Consider the following 19,104-nt stretch of genomic DNA (forward strand, 5'->3'; position numbering starts at 1 on the left):
GAGAAACTATAATCAGAGCAAACAGGCAACCTACAGAATGGGAGAAAAGTTTTGCAATCTACCCATCTAACAAAGGTCTAATATCCAGAACCTACAAGGAACTTAAACAAATTTACAAGAAAAAAACAACCCCATAAAAACTGGGCAAAGGATATGAACAGACGCTTCTCAAAAGAAGACATTCATGTGGCGAACAAATATATGAAAAAAAGCTCAACATCATTGATCATTAGAGAAATGCAAATCAAAACCACAATGAGATACCATCTCACGTCAGTCAGAATGGCGATTATTAAAAAAGTCCAGAAACAATAGATGCTGGTGAGGCTGTGGAGAAATAGGAATATTTTTACACTATTGGTGGGAATGTAAGTTAGTTCAACCATTGTGGAAGATGGCGTGGCAATTCCTCAAGGATCTAGAACCAGAAATACCATTTGACCTAGCCATCCCATTACTGGGTATACACCCAAAGGAATATAAATAATTCTACTATAAAGACATAAGCACATGTATGTTTATTGCAGCACTATTTACAATAGCAAAGACATGGAACCAACCCAAATGGCCATTAATGATAGACTAAATAAAGAAAATATGGTACAGACACACTATGGAATAACATGAAGCCTTAAAAGGAATGAAATCATGTCCTTTGCAGTGACATGGGTGAAGGTGGAAGCCATTATCCTCAGCAAACTAACCCAGGAACAAAAAACAAAACACCGCATGTTCTCACTCATAAGTGGTAGTTGAACAATGAGAACACATGGACACAGGAAGGGGAGCAACACACACCGGGGCCAGTCGGAGGGGTGGGGGAGTGAGGGGAGGGAGAGCATTAGCATAAATAGCTAATGCATGCTGGGTTTAAAACCTAGATGATGGATTTGATAGGTGCAGCATGCCACCATGACACACGTAGACCTATGTAACAAACCTACATGTCCTGCACTTGTATCCTGGAACTTAAAGTAAAATTAAAAACAAAAGAAATATTTTATGTAAAACTGTTTTATAATCATATACAAATAACCACAACGAAAACAATACTGACATTAATAGAGCTTTGTCATAAAATGCTTTTCAGTTTCTTGTATGTACAGCTTCCCATAGTCCTCAAAACAATCCAGTAAGGTAGATATTTCTGTATTTCAGTGGAGGAGGTTATGAGGTTATGAGACTTTCTCAAATTCATGTAGTTAGTGTAGGCTAAACTCAGGTTCTGATTCCAAATCCGACCATCTTTCCAGTATCTTATGTTGCCTCCAAGCTGTTTTCACTGAGGCTAGGAAGTATAGTAGACTCTAAGATACAAAAAACCAGCTGAATTTTTGCCTTGAGAAAACACTACCATATTGATTAGAAAAAGGAAAAAGCTGGAGCACCTTCTTTGCTTGTTAGCTTCCTCTCACAGTCTTGAGCCCTTCAGTGCTTATTGTAAGACAATGTGCTGGATGCAGGTATCAAAAGGTGACTGGCTCAGGGCCTCTGCTACAAGACAACCATAATGAAGCCCAGGAGACAGAAATGTGGACAAGGACATACCAAAGTTTCTGTGTGCTGTAACAGATGGTTAGTTTGTACCAGTAGTACAGTAAGAGGACCTCAGTAAGAGGAGCAGTTAGGTCTGCCTTATGGTGTTAGAAGAAGGAATACAGATTAAGAAAACCTTCATATTGTCTACAATGTTGAATATGAGATTGAAAGAAGGGTAAGATTTTGCCAGGAGGAGCAGCCCAGGCAAAGAATAGCATGAGCAAAGCAAGGAAGACTCAAAATGAGCTGTTCACAGAAGTCCAATATGGCTGGATGTCAGGGAACAAGTAAGGGAATGGCAGGAGGTTAGGCTGGTCAGATCACTAGGAGCTGCCCTGTGTTGCCTTTACAAGTCTGGCCTTTACCCTTAACAACAAGGTACAAGTCCAGGTCCTATTTATCTTTGTATGATTAGCACCCAGCATAATATTGTAAAATATAGCCAGCTCGCTCTCCACGTATGTTTGTTGAATTTATTCCGTCTTTAAACACACACAAGAGATTCTTAGGCTCAGATTTGCATTTTAGGATCTGGCTATGGAAAAGATGAAAGATATTGGTGAAGATAAGCTGGCAAGAGATTACTACAGAGACATGGGAGGCTTTGAAATATAGGAATGAAAAAAAAAAAAAAAAAAAGGCCCACTTTAGAAACACTGTTGGTGTGCTCAAGAGAAAGAGGAGAATGCCAAAATTTTAATTGCAATAACGAATGCCATTGTCCAAGATGAGGAACCCAGGAGAGGACTTTCAATGCTGCTGGTGGTAAATATATTCCAATCCTCCTGAATATATCTCAAATAACTTGAAGTACTCGTCATTGATATTAACAGCCCTGTATTCATAAGAAAATTAAGACCAAATAAATCATTAATGCCCTACTTGGCTAAAAGTCTCTGGACAGGCAATTCAGAACATTTCTAATTTGGTATGTTGAAAATTGGAAACTGGTCCTTCATGACACCATAATCAGGAGATCCTCATATGCATTAAATAGTTTGCTCTGTTATATGTGAGAATTAAGTCCTTAAATAATGTTCTATTATCTAAAGGAACATAATAAAAAGAATGAGAAAACTATTGTTAGTGACATTCAAAGTACCGTTATTGTATTTTCTCCACATCTGCACCCTACATCTCAAAGAAAATCCAAAAAATCTATAATTAAATAGGAAATATCCTGAGCCCATAAGTAGAAGAGTATAGAGTTTACAGAAAATATTTTAAATCGGATCTAGAAAAGAGCTACCATGATCCTACAGAGGAAAATCAATTATTCTTCTTAAACCAATTTATAGGCTTAATGGAATTCGAATAAAAAATCCCAGCAGATATTTTTGAAGCTTTACAAAACCATTCTAACATTCATTTGGAAGAAGCCAAGAAAATTTTGAAAACTTGGAATAATGAAGGGGTATTTATTGGATCTACCATATATTATCATGAAATTTGTAATGATTAAAACATTCAAGATTTAGTAAGGAGATCTATGGAATAAAATTTAAAATACTATATAAGAAGTTATTACATAAAAAGGAATTCAGTGTCTGAAAAATTGAAGCATTCTGAAATGTGCTATGTGACTTGTTGTCTATTTGGGAAAAAAAGTCAGATCCTCACCTAATATTCTGTATAAGAAATCAAAATATTAAAATGTAGTTTAGTTTCATTATATTTAAAAAATTTCAGGGTGGGCGCGGTGGTTCATGCTTGTAATCCCAGCACGTTGGGAGGCCGAGGCAGGTGGATTACAAGGTCAGGAGATCGAGACCATCCTGACCAACATGGTAAAACCCTGTCTCTACTAAAAATACAAAAAATTAGCTGAGTGTGGTGGTGGGCACCTGTAATCCCAGCTACTGGGGAGGCTGAGGCAGGAGAATGGCGTGAACTCGGGAGGTGGAGCTTGCAGAGAGCCAAGATCGCACCACTGCACTCCAGCCTGGGCGACAGAGTGAGACTCTGTCTCAAAAAAACCAAAAAACAAAACAAAACAAAAATTCAATCACAATTTAATATTTGTAGACAAATTATATTATCTTTTTAACCTTAGTGGCATATTGAAGCAGTAGAAAAGTTGTTTTAGCTAACTTTGAGGAAATACCATTATTAAGTATGTGTTCATGTAAAAATTGCTGTAAGCTACATTTTTTCCTTTTCCTTCTTAGCAAAACGATGAGATCAACTTCAACCATATGGAAGCATTTCTACACTTAGTTTGAGGAGGAAAAAAATCAAATTTGCAAATAATGTCAAACAAAATATGCATTTCCAAATCCTAGCAAGATGACCAAACACATCCTTATCTTTTTAGAAAGACCTCATCTAAAATAGGACAACTATTCTGTTTTCAGACGTCTTCGAATAATATTTATATTTTAAAAAACTAGAAAAGAAAACCAACCACAGAAATAACACATAAAGAAAAATAATTAGATACAATTCCAAAGAACAGATATTACAGTCAATGAGTTTGGGGTATACTCCCTGCCCCCATGAACCTTCCCTGAACATTAGGCTTTCTATATCTTATATGCAGAAATCTATACCATTCCTATACTCCATTTTTATATCTGTATTGACACTGTGGAGGACAATTCCAAAAAGATCATTATTTTCTTTGTTCAAATCTAACATTGATAGACGCTTCTGCTCTCTAGTTCTGCCTGTTTCTCGGAAACTGGCCCAAACCACATAAATGAACAACTTCAACACAGCTGCAAAATGCTCAGCAACAGTAATATTAGAGGTGGAATAACATGCACACGGAATAGTGCTGTCAGGAGTGAAAGTCTACTGGGAGAGTGAAATTCTGTTTAGGGTCTGGTATTATCTAAGGACTTTCTACCATTCACTTCATTTCTAATCCCTAGATTTAGGTCTATGAAGGTACAAGTTAATGATGACTCAGGCTGTGAATACTGACAAGAGTGGAAGATCTTGGTTTTCCAGGGTTGGATGTTCCCATAGCTGAATTATGGTGACAGAGATCTGGACTATGATCTCAGAGGACAAGCTGCCTTTGCCCTCATGCTGATCTCCAGTCACACAAAGAAGCGTAAGAGAGGGAAGAGGACAGTGCCTGTATCTAATGAAATTGGCCAGTGCCAGGCAGACATTTCGATATTTGGGGGTCTTTCCATTAGGGCCATTCTGCTACTATAGAAAAGAACAAAATATCCCCTTTCATTGTGAGAGTTCCTTTCCCCCACACAGGGGACTCCAAATCTGGGAGAATTTCTTTCCTTTGTTATCCACCTGCACATATGACGTATCTGAAATATTGTTGAGCCTTCTCTCCCAGGGCATATCACAGCTCTCTATTATAATAAGGCCCATCTTTACTCATGGTCTTTGGGGTTTGATTTCTACTTCTGGATCACAGATTGCAACCCTAAAATCTGATTTCTGAAGTTTGCTCCCAGGAAAGGGGATAAATCCTTCACCAGGAACTGGATATCTAACTGAGTACATACTTTAATAAGAGCGTAGCAGCCTGATCTTTCCTGTCCACAAAGAGAATCTTTGATTATGTTAACTAACACAAATAAGATGTGACAGCCATTCTACACAGAAGCCTAGGGAAAGTTTGTGAGAAAATAATTCATCCTGAGTTATAGTAAACCAGGCTGAACTCTAGATAAACAATATTTTGGGGCATCTTTCATTTGGTCCAAAGCCACTTACTTTTTCATGGTTAATAATATGTTGAGCTAGACTGGGTGCTACATAGAAGAAATGAAATATTGACCTCTTTCTTTTTCCCTTTCCCCTTCTCTCCCTCACCTTCAATCCTCCGTTTCTTTCTCCCTTACTCCTTGCCTCTCCTCTCCTCATCCCTATTTATATATATATTAATAATATCACATTGGCAGTAGACCAATAAATAGCATATAGTTATATGTTTGTTGACTTTAATGGCTAGTGCAGCTCTCTATTTAGGCTTCCCTTGGAGCTTATGTTTCCCTTAGGTTGATAGAGCCTTAAATATACACGAATTGAGATGGGTGAGACTCTTCAACCAATCCATCTTGTTGATAAAAGTCACTTCCTGGCAGTTTAATTTAAGGAGAATCCTGAATGAAGGAAAAAATAAGTTAATTACCATCTGCTGATTGACAGGTATGTAGTAAGCAGATTACCTACTTACAACCCTATAAGGTTGGCATTATTAGTCTCATTTTATAGATAAGAAATTGTGCTCAAGATCACACGGGCAGTTAATTGCAGAGCTGGGATTCAAACCCAATTCTGATTCTAAAGCTCTTGTTATAACCATGCAGAGATGGCAAATTTGTACTATGTGTGGTGTTGTTCCTTTTTGCTAAGCCTATGGTAAGAGAGGTCAATAATCCCTCATTTATCTCACAACTGGCCTAAGAGTTTTTCTCAAGATAGAGTGCCAGACCCTGTTTCCTAAAACTGGCTCCCAAGATGAAGCCTATTTGCTGCCAGCGAAGGGTTGCAAGACGGGAGGCTATAGGACAATGTCTGGAACAAGACAGAGGCAGATGTCAGAGAATAACACATATAGGAGGACCAGATAGATTTGCTTGATTGGAATGAAGAAATGGGGGATGATGAGAAGAGATGATGAAAGAGACTTGGAAGGCTCTGGCTGGAGTTGGAAGGTGCTGGTTAGAAGATCATGATACATATCCCTCGACAGTCCAAAATGCTGCTGAGGAAGTTGTAAAGACTTGGATTCAAGCAAAGAAGGCTCTAATAACCTGAAATGATTTGACCTGGCTGTAGAGCCTGGTGAGAAGGAGGAAAAACGCATCAGGATTTTGTTATGGACTTCACATGAAAAAGCACACTTTTTTTTGGAGCTCCAGCCCTGCTATAAACCTGACTGTAAGCATGAACACTGAGGAACTGAGGTGGAGAAGAATTGTATTTTATTTTGTATGCTAGACTATTTAGCTTAATTGAAAGATGAAGATTCAGAAAAATAGCATCACTGAATAGCAAGAGAATGGGCCCCAGAGTCAGACACTTATCTGATTTGTGACCTGGCTCCACAGTTCATTAGCCATGGGACCTTGGGTAAGTTGTTTAACCTCCTTGATCCATGTCATATGGAAGGAACAGAAGCTATATCCCAAAAGTGTTGTGAGAATTAACAAGTAAACAAATATGCAGAAACAAAGGTAGTGCCTGATACACTGTTGGCACTCAATAAATGTCAGTTTCCTCTTCTTGGTTCTGGTTTTTGAGCTTTGTAAATTATTTAATATTTGTGCAACTATATTCTTTGATCCGTAAAATAAAGATAATAAAACTTGCTTTGCCTATATTACAGGGTAGTGTGTCTCATACATTAGTGTGTAAAGAATTCTTTGAGGTCTTTATTCAAAATGCCAATATCTGGCTCACATTCCCACACATCTGCTTCAGGAAGTCTGAGCTGGAGCCTAAGAATCATGCTGCATGCTTAGCAGTCCCTGTAGGTGCTTCCAATTCAAGAGGACCATGGACCACACTTCTGACAAATTCTAATCTTAGCAGCACCTATAAGGGGACAGCATTCTTGGAGGGGAAAGCACGGTTGTGAGGGAAAGAAGAAGAGGGAAGAGAGGAAAAACTGGAAAATAAGAAAGTGAGGAAGAATATTTCTGAAGACCAACTGACTAGTAAAGTGTCAGATCGAAGTCTGTGTTTCAGGACTCCAGCCTCCATCTCCAATGTTCTAACACCCATCCCAGACAGACAGACTGACTTCTCTGGTTTTAGAGACAGAGATAAACATCCTCCATTGTAATGACAGTAACTCAAAAGCTTGAGTTTGGGTAAAGAAGTAATCTGTTTTCTCAATCAGCAAAGAAGGCCTTTTCAGGAACAAAATAAAAGTAAATGAAAGCAAGTTTAGAAGTAACTGGTCATTTACACAATTCTCAGCTAGAGAGTAGACCTTTGCAGCATACAGTACTTCCCTGTTAATGAGCACTGAACAGCTTTGGTCTCTCTGGAGGCAGAGAGATGGAAATTTTCATCTTATAAACTAAGTGTAATATACTGTTATCTTCTCTTTTCCTGTAATTTGGTCAAGTCATAAAACTTTCACAGCTGAAATAAAACAACAATTATTAGGAATAACATCGTGATAATTACTCTGTGCACCAAATTGTACCCAGCTGTGCATCTTACTTCTCCAAACAAGAATGTGGGATAAGCAGGTTTTTAGACAGGAAGTAGAACTGTGATTACCCTCATTATACTGACGTGTTATTGTAGCTAATCTTTCTAGTTCCTTTCCTCATTCAATGCTCTGAACTGCTTAGAAAGCTACATTGAGTCATATGCAAAAAATCTATTAGACTGAAACCTGCCTTTTCATCTTGAAAATATATCTGATCTTCTTAACAATTGAGACTCCAGATGACTCAGAGACTTGAAGTATCATTCACACATGGCCAGGCATGGTGGCTTACACATGTAATTCTAGCAATTTGGAAGGCTGAGGCAGGAGGATTGCTTGAGCCCAGAAGTTAGAGGCTGCAGTGAGCTATGTGTGTACCACTGTACTCCAACCTGGGTGACAGGGTGAGACCCTGTGTCAAAACAACAACAACAAAAACAAAAACAACTCAGCTAATCGATAATCCAGGTCTCATTTAGTTCCAAAGTGCCGGCTCTTCACCACCCCGCTATATTGATTCACTATTAGAGAAAACAGAAGGTTATTGCTATGTATTAGAAAATAAATCAGGAACTTGTCTGTCATGTGCTAAACTATCATAGAACTCATGAAAGTTAAACATGAAAGGGAGATCTTAAATAACTTATTACAATCCACCCATGAGGAGACTGATGTCTCGAGTGGGTATCATAGCGATTAAATATCCAAAATTACCTTTTGTCTCTATTTGAATTCTCTTCTTGGCAGGTACAGGCAGGACTGACTTGTCCATTAGGCACAGTAGGCACAGTGCCTGGGAACCACAACACTTTTATATACCACTTATTTTTTTTTAATTAAAATTAGAAAAAAAAAACAAGTTTAAGGTTGAAAAAAATTGTTATATGTCTTTATACCAATGGAGTGTAAATATAATTTTTAATATGTCTTTAAGGAAGGGACTCATGAAGTCAAAAGTGCCTTGGGCCCATAAAAGTCACAACGGAAGTCTGTGTACAGGAATACAGTAAAATTTCCATTTATACAGCCTTCATACCTACCCATGCTTTGAGGAAAACATGAAATCGATAAACCAGGATTAGACACTTAGTAGAAGTGTTGGTGATTAGACACAACTAAAGACAGAAATTCTGGATACAAACCAGCAATTTTTCTATTTCTGCTTTATTGAACATATAGCATACATCATGTGGTCTGCCGTGATGGTAAAGACCATTATTTGTTTTCTAGTTTTATCCTGCTTCTGTCTCCTTTGCTCAAATGTAAATGCTTCCCATAGCTCTCTGGGCCACGATAGGAGCAGAAAACTCTGTCTAGCTTTCTATTCTAACACGGGTTCAGGTTAGAATATTCCACTAGCAACTCTGTAGAATGTTGGATTAACCTCCATTCTTCATTCTTCACTCATTCAACAAACTGGAGCACCTACTATGTACTAGGCTTGTTGCTAGCACTGCATATACAATAGTAAATACAACATACTTCTTGCCCTCATGGAATTTATAATCTATAAAGGACAAGCAAACAAACAACAAATATGTAGTTACAAAGTATAACTATCTATACCCTGTTAGTCTAGATAGAGAATTACTTTGCTAGATGACTCAAGGAAGCACTCTGATGGATGAGAAGAAACCAGCCATGTGGAGAGGAGACTGCTCTAGCATGGTACTAGCTTAGCACATAACCAGGCCCATGAGGACTGAGTGAGGTAAGAAAAAGAGAACGTGGGAGAAGATAAAAATGAAGCTCTGGATAGAGACTAGCTCATTCACTGTAGAGCCCTACGGGCCATGGTAAAGAGATTACATTTTATTCTAACAGCAATGAAAAGTCATTAAAGCATCTTTAGCAAGTGACTGACATCATATGAACTAGGTTTGTAAATGATTTTTCCGGCAACTGAGTGATCAGATAGGAGGGGGCAAGATGCACGCAAGTAGAGTAGTAATGAGGGTACTGAGGCAATTCAGGTTCTCTGAATTCTCCAAATTGTAATTCTTTTTTTAAAGTTTCCTTTACTGCCATCACCCACCGAAACCAGGGTGCATATTCTAAGTCAATGTGATCCAAACATGTTAGTGGAACGTTAATCTCTCAAGATGGTCCCTGAAAGTAAGATTCTGTGGTCAAATAAATTCAGAAAATTCTGCATGCTAAATCCCCTTCTTGGAGATTCCGAATGTAAACTAATATATTAAAAGCACAGGTAAGTGTTTCAGTAAATGTGTGGATCCCAGCATTTCTCAAGCTTACTTGACCATGGAACGTTTTATTTTTTTTCCCTTCACATAATGTTAATATCCTGTAGAAGTGATATTCTCCAGAGCATATTTAAGAAAGTGCTGCCATAAGTCATTCTAACCAAGAGTCAAGCAAATTCCATGTGCTTGGTTTACTGGGTCCCCTCTCCTTTACCTCTCCATTTATTATTCTAACGGTTTAGACAATATTTTCTGAATCACCATATATTGTATAATATCACCCTTCACATATGGTATTTCTTCTCTCCATTTCTACCTTCTGTTTCTATCAACTGTCCCTTTCCTTTTATATTGTCAAGGTTGGTAAAGTTTTCATTCTTTCTGTAACCATACTTCTCTTTCTTGTTTCGGGATCTGGCTCTCCTATAAGCCAGCTGTTGGATATCCTTAATTGATTATCTATATCGGTAATATTTCTCTGTCTCTGTATAAAGCTCTGTGTATAAGAGCTTTATCTTTTATCTTCTAAATATTTTATTAGACTCTTAAATGCTTTTTGGAAATATAATTTACATACCATACAACTCACTCAGAGAAGTGTTCAATTCAATAGTTTTTATTATATTTTAAGTGCTGTGCAACCATTAACATAATCTAATTCTAGAATATTTCATCATTCCAAAAAGAAACCCTGTATCCACTACAGACACTCCTCATTTCCCCACAATCTTCACCAGCCCTAAGCAACTACTAAACTAGGTTTTGTCTCTATTGATTTCTGACATTTAATATAAAAGGAATCACACAATGTATGGCCTTTTGTGACTGACTTCCTTCAGTGACCATAATATTTTTAAGGTTTATCCATGTTGTAACATGTATTGGTGCTTCGTTTCTTTCCATTGTCTAATAATATTTAATTGTATGGATATACCACATTTTCCCTATCTATTAATCAACTGATGAACATTTGGATTGTTTCAATTTTTTAGCTATTATGAATACTGCTGCTATGAATATTTGTGTGCAAGTTTTTGTGTGGATATATGTTTTTATATCTCTTAGGAACAGCATTATGTCTAAAAGAACAATGTATATACCTCAATTCAAAATACTGTATTGCTAAAAATGCTAATGATCATCTGAGCCTTCAGTGAGTCATAATCATTTTGCTGACAGAGGGCCTTGCCTTGATATGGATGGCTGCTGACTGATCAAGATGGTGATTACTGAAGGCTGGAATGGCTGTGGCAATTTCTTAAAATAAAATAACAGTGACATTTGTCACATTAAGTGAATCTTCCTTTCATGGAAGACTTCTCTGTAGCATTCAATGCTGTTTTATGGCATTTTACCCACAGTAGAAACTCTTTCAAAATTGGAGTCAGTCCTGTCAAACCCTGCCACTGTTTTATCAACTAAGTTTACATAATATTCTAAATCCTTTTGTATCATTTCAACACTGTTCAGAGAATCTTCATCAGGAGTAGATTCCATCTCAAGAAACCATTTGCTCATTTATAAGCAACTCATCAGCCATTCATATTCTATCATGAGATTGCAACAATTCAGTCACATTTTCAGGCTATACTTCTAATTCTAGTCTTCTTGCTATGCCCACCACATCTGCAGTTACTTCCTCCACTGAAGTCTTGAGTCCCTCAAAGTCATCCACAAGGGCTAGAGTCCACTTCTTCCAAACTCCTGTTAATATTGCTATTTTGACCTTTTCCCATGAATCACAAATGTTCGTAATGGCATCTGGAATGGTGAGTCTTTTCCAGAAGGTTTTCAATTAACCTTGCCCAGATCCATCAGAGAAGGAATCACTATCTATGGTAGCTATGGCCTTATAAAATGTACTTCTCAAATAATGTATTTCTTAAATAATAAGACTTGAAAGTCAACAGTACTTCTTGATCTCTAGGCTGCAGAATGGAGGGTGAGTTAGCAGGCTTAAAAAATTAATTTCATTGTACATTTCCATCAGAGCTCTTGGGTGACCAGGCACATTGGCAATGAGCAGTAATATTTTGAAAGCAATCTTTTTTTTTTTTTTTTTTTTTTTCCTGAGCAGTAGGTCTCAGTAGTGGGTGTAAACTATTTAGTAAACTATGCTATAAACAGATATGCTGTCACCCAGGTTGTATTGTTCCATTTATAGAGCACAGGTGGAGTAGATTTCACATAATTCATAGGGACCCTACGATTTTCAGAGTTTCAGATTTCCAAGAGAAGGATGTCCCATCTATATTGAAAACCTGTTGTTTAGTGTAGTCACTTTCATTAATTATCTTAGTTGTATCTTCTGGAGAGCTGCTTCCCCTTGCATTTTTCATGTTATGGAGATAGTTTATTTCCTTAAACCAACCTCTGCTAGCTTCCAACTTTCCTTCTGTAGCTTCCTCACCTCTCTCAGCCTTTATAGAATTGAAGAGAGGTAGGGTCTTGTCCTGGATTAGGCTTTCGCTTAGGGAATATTGTGGCTGGTTTGATCTTCTATCTAGATTGCTACAACCTTCTCCATAGCAGCAATAAGGCTGTTTCACTTTCTTATCATTCTTGTGTTCACCAAAGTAGCACTTTTAATTTCCTTCAACAACTTTCCCTTTACATTCACAAGTTGGCTAACTGTTTGGGACAAGAAGCCTAGCATTCAGCCTATCATGGCTTTCAACATGCCCTCCTCATTAAGCTTAATCATGTTGAGCTTCTGCCTTAAAGTAAGAGACATGCAGGTCTTTCACTTGAGCACTCAGAGGCCATTGTAGTGTTATTTATTGGTGTAATTTTAATATTGTTGCATCTCAGGGAATAGAAAAGCCTGAGAACAGGGAGAGAGATGGGAAAATGGCTGGTGGGTGGAACAGACAGAACACACATTTATTGATTAAGTTTGCCATCTTACAGTTCATGGCGCCCCAAAATAATTACAATAGCAGCATCAAAGATCACTGATTACAGATCACCATAATAGATATAATAATAATGAAAAAGCTTGAAATGTTCCAAGAATTACCAAAATGTGACAGAGACATGAAGTGAGGTACCACAAACCTTCAATTTATAAAAAATTCAATATATGTGAAGCACAATAAATATGAGGTTTGCCTGTATTCACTTTTAAAAATTAGGAACTAAGTAGATTTGTCAAGGTAGAGGTATAGGTTTTTCTCTGTTATTGGATATATAATTTTTTTAGATAAATCTCCTTTTAGTAGGATTTCTATTTTGTAGGTAGAATAAAACATGTTTTAGGACACACACACAAAAGCACTAGATTAAGATAAAATTGTCATTACATAGATGATGCATAAAAGTTTACAAAAGAAAACAAGAAACTGATATAACTCTAAATAGTAATTCCCATGCCTTTAGATAAAACTGATGATTAAGAATAGCCATTTCCCAAATGAGGAAATGAAAACAATAAAATAAGCATTTTGTTAAGTAATTCCCATTTTCCAGCCCACAGGCTAATCCCTGAAGATATTAAATACGAACATGAAGATTCTATTTCTGTCTTCATAGAGTTCATATCGTAACCGGAAAAACAGTCCTGTTTAGTTCTGCAACTACCTCAGTAAAAAAGCTTACCCAGCAATCCCACCTATGGGTATATATCCAAAATAAAGGAAGTCAGTATATCAAAAAGATTATGCACACTTCAATGTTTATTGCAGCAATATTCACAATAATCAAAATATGGAATCAACCTGTATTCATCAAGGGATGAATGGATAAAGAAAATGTAGGATATATACACATGGAATACTATTCAGCCATAAAAAGAGTGAAATTCTGTCATTTTCAGCAACATGGATGGAACTGGAAGACATTATATTAAGTGAAATAAGCCAGGCACAAAAAGACAAGTATTGTATGTTCTCACACACATGTAGGAGCAAATGAAAAAGCAGACCTCATGGAGGTAGAGAATTGATGGTAACCACAGGCGAGGAAGGGAAGGAGAGAGGGAGGATGAAGAGAGGTTGGTTAATGGGTACAAAAACACAGTTAGAAGGAATAAGTTCTAGTGTTCAATAGCACAGTAGTGTGGCAACAGTTAACAGTAGCTTATTGTATATTCCAAGTAGCTAGAAGAGATTTGGATGTTCCCAACATAAAGAAATAATTTAAAAATTGTCATAAATATGTACAAAAAATATGTACGATTTGTATGTATCAATAAAATTTTTTAAAAACTTAAGACATTGGTATAGTTTCAAAAAACCAAAGTTATGATTTATAAAATCAACATAATCCATTTAAATGATTATTTACATTATGCTTTTCAATGCTTCATAATTACAATTATGCATACTGTTTTTTTGTTGGATGACCTTAAAATCAGTTGTTGAATAAGACAGATACTACTCATTCAACAAACATTTATAAAGCACTTACTATATTCCTAGGTTCTGAGGTTATAGAACCTAGGAATATTCTGAGGATATGAATAAAACAAATGGGTTCCTGACCCTACTCTGTGGTTTATCATGGCTGGCAGATATATAAACAAATGTTATCATCAATTTGATAAGTGCTATAGCAGAAAAATACAGTGCCATGCAACGACAGAGGAGGCCCTAAGAAATTCTGCCTGAACATGTCAGAGAATATCTAGAGAAAGGAGAAAAACAAGAGGAGAGGCTGGTATTCTTAACAAAATGACACAAAATAAAAAGATGTAAAGGTATAAAAGAGCATGGCATCTTCCAAAATTTACATTAAAAATTTTCTCTACTTTGATGTAGTTAGATGTAATTAGAGGGCAAGGGGGCATCACTGCTTATTAGCTGCAAGTTTAGGCAGGCGCAGATGCTAAAGGCCACGAGTGCATCTGAAAGGGTTTGGATTTCAAGCAAAAGTGACTTGACCAGATGTTGCATTAAAAAAGAAAAAAAATACTCTGTAATCCCAACACTTTGGGAGGCTGAGATGGGTGGATTATCTTAGGTCAGGAGTTCAACACTAGCCTAACCAACATGGTGAAACCCATCTCTACTAAAAATACAAAAATTATCCGGGCATGGTGGCACATGCCTGTAATACCAGCTACTCGGGAGGCTGAGGCAGGAGAATTGCTTTAGCCCAGGAGACGGAGGTTGTAGTGAGCTGAGATCACACCACTCCACTCCAGCCTGGCTGACAGAGCGAGACTCTGTGTTTAAAAAGCAACAACAATAAAAAAAAACTACTCAGGAATTTATATGGAAAATTATTAGAGTCTGAGGCTAGCTAGATATCAATAAATCATTTAGGATTAAAAACAATAAGGTTTAAAATAAAAATGAAAAGAAAATGGGACATGAAGGATACTAAGAAAATTACAGTACTTAATAACTAATTGAATGTGTGAACGAAGGAGAAAACTGATCTAAAATGGCTTCCATGTCTGGGTCTCAGACAAAATGGTTATTGTCAAATTTGGTTAAGTTACTAATGGTTACTACAATGGTTACTAATCAAATTTGGGATAAGAGGAAACAAGACAACATAAGGATTTGAAAATGTTGAGTTCTTTTCATAATTAACAGAATTCAAGTTTAAACAACCATGCAACATGATCCTGCATTAATTAAAATAGAGTAAAATAATAAAATTGACAACATTCATTGCTATAGGATATTGGAGAAAAAGATACACTAATACATTGCTGCCCTGCAACCTGATGAAATTGTTGTGAAAAAAACTTGGCAACAAATATAAAAGCCATAAAAATTATCACATACTTTGACCAAGAAACCCCACTTTTTGGAATATAGCCCAAGGATGTAATTCAAAAGAAATAAATAACCGATTTGTATAAAAATGTTTATAGCTGTGCTATATATTACAAGCAAAATTTGGAAACAGTCCAATGCCCAACAGTGATGGAATGCTTAGGCAGACTTTGGTGCATTAATCCAATGGAATATTTTATTGCTATTAAGAATGACAATATGAGAACTATGTAGAAAAAAGGAAAGGGTCATGTGAAGCAATGAGTAAAAAATGCAGCACTCAAAATGATGCGTATACAATGATCACAACTATGTAAAATTATATCTGTATAACCAGGAGGATTAGAAAGGAATACAGAGCTGGTAATTTAGACTGCTGACATTTTTGTTATTGTTAGTTCAAGTTGCTGGGGATGTTTATGTGTTTCTAGTTATATTTCACTGTATATTTAGTACATTTAGTACATATACATTAACAGAGATAAATCTCTATTTTTTTTCTGACACATAAAAGAAAATCCTGATCAGTATCTTTCCTTGCCTTAGGTGATTTAAAAAAAGATTATCAGATTTAGTCAAAACTAAATAAGAAAAGTGGTAGCAATTCTCTAGAATATCTGCTAATAGGCCTATCAAGACCTTTAATCTCTCAGTATTTGTAGTGTTTTTCAACTTTTTAACCCAGTTTGCTGGCCAAGATTTTGTAAAGCTTCACTTTCTACAAGAGGACCCTGGTATAGAGTAATTTTTTTGTCTTAAAAAATATAAAATGATGCTATAAAATGCATCATATTAATTGTGTTTTTTCAAACAATGTTTCCTTTCCAACCCATCCTAGAGATTGTGATATACCTTCCCCATCCCACGATCCCCTGTTGATTATGGAAGGCCTAGAATGATGAGAAAGATGGAGAATCTCTGACTTAGAGTGGGTGAAGCCACTATGGAAAGAGTCCCTCCTTTTTTCTTAAGACCAAAATAAATAAATAAATAAATAACCAGGAGAAATGCAAATACAATAATTCATTAAATGAACAATGTTGTAAGAAAAGCTAAATAATCTGACCTACCCATCTAGGAGGGCGATGACATTCTTCCTTGGCCGCCCAATATTAGGGCCATATAAGCTGGCTCTGGAATAAATCCGGATGGGCTGCAACAGGCTCTTCAGCTGGATGTAATCCTTTCCCAACTGGCTGCCATTTACTGCCCGGCCATGCATGGTCCGATAGTTATTTGGCTCTAGATTAAAAGCACACATGCAAGTCAGAATTGAGAAGGGTAAGGCTCTGCCAACACTTTCCTGTCCACAGATCTCTCTGTCCTTTTCTTAGTAGTATGAAAAACACACACACACACACACACACACACACACACAGTAAAAAAGTGGGTGTGAATTATTTTAACTTAAAGAATCACCCAAACAAAAAAAAGTCAAGTTAGCTTGCTGTTCCGTTCATTTTCAAACTAATTTTCACAAAAGGATAACCTAATCAACACCAGAGACCATAGAGATTTTCAGGTGCTACTTCATAATGAATGGTATATTGGATTGAATAGTGTCCCCCAAAATTTATGTCTACCAGAATCTCAGAACGTGAGCTTATTTGGAAACAGGATCTTTGAAATGTAACTAGTTATGATAAGGTCATACTAGATTCCAGTGGGTCCTAAATCCAATGATTTCTGTCTTTATAAGAGAAAGGAGAAGGAAGTTCAGATACAAAGACACGGAGAGAAGAATGCCATGTGACAACAAAGATTGGAGAGATGTTGCTAGGCTAAGCATTGCTGACAGCCACCAGAAGCTAGGATAGAGGCATGGAATAGATTCTCTCTCAAAACCCCCACAAGAAACCAATCCTGCTGATGCTCTGATTTCAGACTTCTGGCCTCCTAAACTATCAGAGAAGCAATTTTTGTTGTTTTAAGCCACGAAGCTTGTGGTAATTTGTTATGGCAAGCCTAGAAAACTAATACACATGGTAAGAAGTGAAATCTTCATAAAGATGTTCACTGCCAAAAAGTCAGAAAAAAATTCATATTCAGTAATAACAAAGTAGCTAATTGAAGTAATTTTGAGCAAAGCCTCCTCTTCCAGCTTCCATTAACTTAGTAGTTCTAAAAGGGGAGAAAAATTCCCCAAAACCAGCAGCTCCACACCTGGAGGAGGCTAATTTGACTTGGAATGGTGTGCATACCCCAGGAAAGGCCAGCATCTCAGCTGCCTTGAGACTGTGATACTGGCAGGTACAAGAAATAAACCCGTAGACTTGTAAGAAATATAATAGGAAAATTTGGGGAATAAGGCAGCCACAGCGAACCTTGACAATCTCACATATACCCCCTGTAATCTACAAGGCTAAACATGCTTAGGAGGGACTACAGGATAGTAGTGTGGATAGTAGGAGGATACCTAGCTATCCATACATTTCCAGATAAGTGTGAAACCTAGGACACTGATAAAGGAAACATAAGAAGGCATGACTGAAAGTAAAATCCCAGTTAGACTTGCAACAGGCCTAAATTTTCAATGTGTTTCCCAACCAACACAGAGATCCACTGGCAAAAGGTGGAAGGCTTACTGGTTCAAGGGAATTTAGCAAAACCTCTGATCAATCCTCAGCTCACCATTAAGCTATGTTGACTCAAGTGCAACCTCCAGGAGACTTGTCTTAACAATTAAAAAATGATTAAGAAATAAGACAACATAAGAGATATCAGTAGCTACATAACTCGAGACAGACTCTATAGAGTTAGCCCAGGACCTGTGGAATGGAGATACAGAATTCAGAGTTGGTCCAGTATATTATTTAAAATGTGTAGTTTTCAACAAAAAAACCTATTATACATGAAAAAAATGGAAAAGTTTGGCCCCTCCCAGCAAAAAGCATAGAAACGGCCTCTTAGGGGGCCTAAATACTAGACTTGGCAGACAAAAACTTACTATAAATATGTTCAAGAACTTAAGAGAGTCTGGGCACAGTGGCTCATGCCTGAAATCCCAGCACTTTGGGAGGCCGAGGCAGATGGATCACTTGAGGTCAGGATTTTAAGACCAGTCTGGCCAACAGAGTGAAACCCTGTCTCTACTAAAAATATGCAAATTAGTTCCAGCTACTTGGCTTGGGAAGCTGAGGCAGGAGAACTGCTTGAATCCAGGAGGCAGAGGTTGCAGTGAGTGCACCATTGCACTCCAGCCTAGGTGACAGAATGAGACACTATCTCAAAAAAACAGAAAACAAAAAACAAAACTAAAAATAATAAAGAGCTAAAGGAAAGTATAATGTTAATGATTCATCAAATAGAAATATACATAAAGAAAAGGATATTATAAAAAAGAGTCAAAGAAAAGTATTGAACTGAAATGACTAATCTCATACAGGAGCACATAATGAGATTAACAGCTGAGTTTTTATCAGAAAAAAATGGAGGCCAGAAGATGGTAGGACGATATATTCAAAATGCTGAAAGAAAACAAAACAAAACTGAT

The 19,104-nt window shown here is 37.0% G+C and overlaps 1 protein-coding gene across 4 annotated transcripts in view; it reads right to left on the reverse strand.

The window, feature by feature from the left end:
- The window catches only part of HPSE2 (heparanase 2 (inactive)), a 775,791-nt gene that overhangs the window by 251,725 nt on the left and 504,962 nt on the right, over positions 1-19,104 (reverse strand). For all 4 annotated transcript variants that reach the window (XM_017880548.1, XM_017880540.1, XM_017880532.1 and 1 more), the window contains one exon: positions 16,682-16,853. In XM_017880548.1, coding sequence (XP_017736037.1) covers positions 16,682-16,853 — 172 coding nt within the window. The remainder of the gene's footprint in view (positions 1-16,681; positions 16,854-19,104) is intronic.

This window comes from Rhinopithecus bieti, unplaced genomic scaffold (genome assembly GCF_001698545.2).
Source record: "Rhinopithecus bieti isolate Rb0 unplaced genomic scaffold, ASM169854v2 scaffold_425, whole genome shotgun sequence".
Classification (NCBI taxonomy): domain Eukaryota; kingdom Metazoa; phylum Chordata; class Mammalia; order Primates; family Cercopithecidae; genus Rhinopithecus; species Rhinopithecus bieti.